The 6,346-nt window shown below is 27.4% G+C and overlaps 1 protein-coding gene across 1 annotated transcript; it reads right to left on the bottom strand.

Moving 5' to 3' along the window:
- Nucleotides 1-319: 319 nt before the first annotated feature.
- On the bottom strand, nucleotides 320-4,310 carry Ate1 (arginyltransferase 1). The gene is made up of 8 exons (XM_076311208.1): nucleotides 4,016-4,310; nucleotides 3,674-3,800; nucleotides 3,467-3,594; nucleotides 2,978-3,408; nucleotides 2,468-2,629; nucleotides 1,289-1,461; nucleotides 963-1,224; nucleotides 320-878 (listed from the first exon to the last, which is right to left on the bottom strand). Exons 1-8 carry the CDS (start codon nucleotides 4,137-4,139, stop codon nucleotides 723-725), a joined length of 1,563 nt encoding a protein of 520 aa, XP_076167323.1. The 5' UTR covers nucleotides 4,140-4,310; the 3' UTR covers nucleotides 320-722.
- Nucleotides 4,311-6,346: the final 2,036 nt, after the last annotated feature.

The raw sequence follows: 6,346 nt of genomic DNA, 5'->3' as shown, positions 1-6,346 counted from the left end.
AATATTACTTCAATTTGCTTTCTTTAAGAATCTTAAGCACTTAAGAAATAATAAAAAATAAAAGTAATAAACAATTAAATAAAATATCTTATTATTTTATTATAAATCTTCATTCAATGTAGTACCTAGCTAAGTAAAACAAAACATGAAAAGATAATGTACTTAATATAATATGTAATATTTTCTGAATATAAATCATTGGTGTATATTTTGATTGGGTTATCCAAATATCTTTTAAATAAGAAAAATTAAAAAATATAGAAATAATAATTATTTATTTAACACATTCATGTGACATTTGATTAATTTTTATTATTTGCACACTATGAGGAAGAGTTACATTTTTCACATAAAATTCCATTTAAAACATTGTCTTAATTTCACAGTGATAAATAAATTTTAAGGATGGTAAAAATTGATTAGCACATGCAGAATTATAAGGGAGACATTAATTTTTCGCATTTTATATGCCAATAGACTAATTTTAAATCCTAAATGTATTGAATATTTTGTCAGAGAGAAAGGAATTTTTTAATCGATAATCAATATGAAGAGAAAGAAATTAAATATTACTTACTTATTCGCTTTAAAGTTATTTATCATTGTGAAATGAAAACAATTTTTTTACTACTATTTCACAATAATAAGAATGTATAAGTAATGTTTTATTAAAGAAATATAATTAAGAGATATATTAATTGTAACTGTTTCTAGACATAATGTTAACGTTGATAGAGCAATATACTTCGTGCACACTTCGCTCCAACCAAACGAGCATACTCTGCAATTTCTTCTTCTTCTTCTTCTGTAATTGATTCTTCGATTTCTATCTTATAAGTTCCATATGACATTGCAAAATCGAAATATAATATCCGTACCTGAGAGTGTATAATTTGTTAAATAAAATAACCAATATGGAGTTTTGTGGTAACAAATGTATTAACATAAATTTTGCTTTGTACCTCATTAATATTAACAATGCCATCTTGATCAATAGCATCAATGTCATCATTTAATCTACTATATTTTTGTTTGTCCAATTTTGGTAGACAAGATTCTACATCAAACCATGCATAAGTTTCAGGACACAATAGCTTTGATGGCTTCATCCGTGTTTTATATTGCATCTTGGGGCAAGTGTGTATGTAAAATCCCATATAATAATCTTTCAAATTTTGTACTCCTTTATTTAATTCCCTCGTTAAGCAAACCTCTCGTAAAGAACTAGACGAGATTTAATAATACCAGATGTTGGCAGTATTATAAATAATTTAATAGACATACCAACCTAAGTGTTCCAAGAGAGAGATGAGAGTATGCTGGATCATAAAAGAAATAAACACTCGAAACGCAAGATGGTAAAATATCTAACACTGCAACTGCTATCAGTTCATTGTCTAACCAATATTGTTCATGGAAGGAACCATATCCGAAAGGTGGCCCACCCTTTGGTACCCATTTCTTAAAAATTAGAAATTCTTTAATTATGTATTTTCCTCTATGTACATAATGAAATTTTTTCAGTGAAAGGTGAGTACTTAATGAGAAAAGATTACAATATCATACAAAACTTTAAAAGTATTTAATAATGGAATAATCTTGATATTCTATAAAAAGAATTTTAACCTTTCGCGGACGCGTATCGGTGAATAACTGCTCAAGCCTTTTTACTGTTACAGATGTATATCAACAAATAGCCATCTCAAGCCTTTATAAAATATCACATGATGCAGCTGTACAAAACTAGAAATTTGTCAATATAGTCTCACATTCTTTTTCAAGTAAAGTTAAATTGTTTTAAATTTACATAAACTTTCAGTTTTTATAATGTAAAAATTAAACACGTATTTGTTCTTGATTGCGTGCTTTGAGATCTTTTGTCCATAGTTACGATCGTCCATTGAACGGCTCTGTCCGCAAAGGATTAAAGATACAGATCAGATTGAATACAAAGTGTACCTGTAATGAATTTTTTACCCAAAAGTTGAAGAATGATATTTTATTGCATTCCTTTGATGATTCTCCATGAATGGTCATTTGATATTTTTTATAAAAGGTTTGCATTCATATAAAAAGTGTCAGCAAATTCGTCAGTGTTTACTTTCACCAATTTTATCTGATGAATTTACAAGGATATTTATAAAAAGTAATCTCAATACTTCAAACGATTTTTGTGCAACAAACAAACACAAGATACGCATATAAACGTACAAATCATTACGAAATACTTAAACAATATAATTGAAACATTTACTGTAAAAAGGTCCACTTTGCTCCAATCATATACTACAATGATTATTACTTACTACTGCTAAACACTTTGATACATGTTCACATTAATTATGTATGATATTATATATTAAAAGAAAATGACAAAGAAGATAATATTGTTTCTGTTTAATGCGTATAAAATGTTCGACTTTACAAAGTTAATTAGTAAAAACACCATAGTAATCATAATTATTACCTGTAAAGGTGATTTCACAAGAAATTTTATGTATTCATCCTCTGTAATCGTCACTGCTGGAACTCCATGTATTATTGTTTGATACTTTTTATATACCTTATAAGATACTTCCGCAGTCTCTAGGTATTCAGAGCTCATTGGTGAAGTTCTAACTAGTTTCAGCTTATAAAAATCATAAATTTAATATAATTTAACATAAACTAAAGTGAGGATCTAAACACTTGTCAGCCTTCTAATAAATAATAAATTTAACATAAACTTATTTGAGAATTAATCAAACCATACTATCTTCATAATGAAATATTGCAACTGAGTTATAAAAACAAAGTAGAACACTGTAAAAATGATACTATGTATTTCCAAAAAAATAAGTATAAATATATAAAGCAGTGCATTCCTACTACTTATTTTTTTGCTATTATTCAAAAATAATTCTTTGAATATCAAAAAAATTGGAGAAAGGACCAATTTATAAATGTGCAACTTGATAAAACAAGTAATATATCCTACCTTAAATCTATTTGTTGCACTGTACATTTCATCAAATAATTCCTCTATACTTTTAGTATGATTCTGTTGTTTGTTTTCTTTGAAAATAGCCTCTATTTCTTTCTGAGTTTTTCCTTGGGCCAATAACTTATTTTGTTTACGCTCTATACGTAAAAGTTTGGCTTTCTTACAGGGTGTCCTACTAGAAGTCATTTCTACTGATTCTACACTTTGCGATACGACATGTGAATCCTTATTAGGACTTAATGCACAAGGTACACTCTCTGAATCTTTTTGTTGAATTTCTGGGTTATTACTCTTTTTTGCTTTATCTAATTCATTGAACTTTAATTTTAAATTAACTTCATCATCAACAAATTTTACATTTATTTTTGAAATATTTTCGTCTGTTTGCTGAAGATGTTTATTATAATTAGAAAATTCTCCAATGTCTACAATAAAATGATTTCAAAAGTATTAATATTACACATATTAAAGTTACATCTTTACCTCTGATATTATGATCATCTTCATTTGTATCCATTTCATCTTTATGTAGTTCATTTTTTAAGAATTTTGTCATCCTTTTCAAGATTTTTTTTTGTGATTTTGTAATTTTAAACTGAAGTGCTTCACATCTATAATAAACATTTAATAAAAAAAAACTGTATGTATTAGCATTATATTTCCATAGTTAAATAAAATTATAATACTTACTTGATTGTATAAGCAGGACAACAAGTTACAGTCATATGAGGTTTGTAACAATAAAAACCACTTCTTCTCCAACCTCTATCTATTAAATCTTGATAATCTTTTACATTCAGTGTGTGGGCCTTCATACCTAAAATATATTAAACTTATAATACGGCAAGTAGTATTAAATAATGCTAGTATATCAATATGTAACATCTGATGCAATTATAATAAAAATTGTATGTATGTATATAAACTGTCATACAAACTTGCCTAACTTATTTGCACAAATTAACAACAATGTTCTTATGAAAACATTGTCGTACAATAAAATAACAATGAAATTGTAATATTTGTACTAACCATAATTATAATATGTATTAGGACTCTTGCAATAACCACAGCTGACTTTTTCCCTTTCTAGATAATATGTAACAATACTGTATGATGTTTGAATTTCATGTTCATTACTGGTGAGTGCCGACATGTTTTTGTATTCTATATTTACACGTTTTATTATTATGTTAGTTCTACTAAGTTTTAATTATCGAGAATATTTTGTACTGTCTTTTCAATTGTACAATTCCCGATGCTTTCTACATTAATATTTTTAGAACACTATCTTGTATATTCACATTTAACCTATTAAACAGGAAATGAAATTATATCACCATTTTGTTTCGATGTTGAGCTACCAACATAAAACACGAATTTTAAATAATTTAAACTGATTATTCTGAGAAGATACTGTTTATTCGATTTTTTATATGTAGTTTTTAAACATTAAATCTAATTAAACAATAAGCTTTAAAAATTTAAAGACATCAATATAATTATCATTCGAATATTAAATCAAATGTACAAAAATTGGTTGAAATTAGATTATTTTTAATGAACGTAAGATATTTTCTATGTGATCACTATATAAGAAAACACTCGATTGTACATTTGTAACTTATTTTGTAGCAATATTTGCCATGGATGCAAATCATAAAATCACTTTATTTCAGAAGTTATATAAAATAATTGTCATATACAAGGTACAAAATTGATATCCAATTTCTATGGGACAAATATGAACAAAATTCTTTTCTACAATATGTTTGATCACATTCGGCAATGAAACATAATGGCTTATACATTAGTAACAATCGATGCAGCACAAAAATTTATTTCAAACCACCAGTCTTTACAAATTTATTTACATCTTGATTTTTATCAATTATAATTATTAACTAAATAGTTAAAATACTTACTAACAACTCAATGTACAAATCTTTGTACTCTGCAAAACAAATGGAAATATTTTCTGCAGCTGTTCGTTTTAATTCTTACCGATACTAGCGCTGTAATCTTATTCCATTCTAAATCGATAATGTTGGATTTGATACCAAAATGGTAACGAGATTTTAGAGCTCTTCTGAGTCGTAAAACACATTCTTCTATCAAATACTAAGTTTATTTTATGTCTTGTCTATGGTGACATATTCTTTCATTAGATACTAGATTTTTTGTATACACGTTTAGATCATAATAGATCTAATTACACGTGTAACTCTACCAGACACACTACATGTCGGTAAAATTTTCAACTTCTATTGTACATACTTGGTATATCTACCTAAATAAAAAATGTAACATTTATTCGTAAAACCATCTTTTCTTTAGACTGTACATGCTCTTATAATGGTGATATTGGATTAGTATGAATTTTCTGTAGATAATAAATTCATGCTTTTACTATACATACATACATACATACATATGTACATGTCTATATAACAGTGCTTAATAATCTCCAATAAAGTTATTACAAAAGTACCGTCAATCATATTTTTCTTGTAACAAATGAAATATGACATATACATACATTTCTATCTCTAGTGTCACATTATTTAATGAATAGTAATCGTGATACATATTTCGGGATGGTGCAACGTGTTCACGTTTTGCCATTTTCATGAATGAACCTACTTCTGTTTTATATCAACAGGCGTCTCTTACTACAGAGAGCGAAACATCGATCTATTCCTTCGGGATATCCCTTCCCTCAGCTTCCCACATTTTCCACTTCGCAGGGTAGTATCAACAATCTAAAATGCCTCGCCTAATACCGGTTTTTGAAAAAATATGTACATAATTATTTGTTACGTAACTAACTTACATTGCTACGTTATAAAATACAAAATGAATTTCTTAATTTTTACATATAGAGACGAGTGTATTGCAATCGTAAAGTTAATCTTTTTACATTGATGATATAAAAACGTCTTATTGTAAAAAATGTTTTAACGTTTTATCGAATTTAATTTTTTTGATTCAAATCCTTATTTTTTTCGATTCAAGACATTACCGTAGCGAATAAATCTATACAATAGAAGTTTTTAAACAAATGAACTTTCACGAATGAACGATGTTCATAATACTAAATTAAATTGAAATGTTATATCATATTCCGTATAGATCATAGAAAGGTAGAAACTATATCTTGCAAGCATCTAAATTTTGACAAACTTGTTTAATTTTCAAAATAAAAAAGACTTGAATAGCAATTTGGCAGGTGTCTGTTATCCTTTGACGAGGACTGTTTTGGTCCAGGATCCGATACTCGTGAAACGTTCCTGGTTTCAACGCGTCGCCCCTCTCACAGACGATTTCCTCGCGACGCGTACATCCCCACCACTTGCTAAATTC

Source organism: Ptiloglossa arizonensis, chromosome 5, assembly GCF_051014685.1.
Source record: "Ptiloglossa arizonensis isolate GNS036 chromosome 5, iyPtiAriz1_principal, whole genome shotgun sequence".
Classification (NCBI taxonomy): Eukaryota; Metazoa; Arthropoda; class Insecta; order Hymenoptera; family Colletidae; genus Ptiloglossa; species Ptiloglossa arizonensis.
Note: the sequence above shows the minus strand (reverse complement) of the source record. Positions and strands in the feature narration are given on the sequence as shown.

Excerpts from the sequence above, each read along its gene's own strand:
- Ate1 (XM_076311208.1), bottom strand. The coding sequence starts at position 4,139 with ATGTCGGCACTCACCAGTAATGAACATGAAATTCAAACATCATACAGT. Across the intron at positions 1,462-2,467 it reads TTGTGAAATCACCTTTACAG|AAATGGGTACCAAAGGGTGG; the intron begins GTAATAATTATG and ends CTAATTTTTAAG. Across the intron at positions 1,225-1,288 it reads CTCTCTCTTGGAACACTTAG|TTCTTTACGAGAGGTTTGCT; the intron begins GTTGGTATGTCT and ends AATCTCGTCTAG.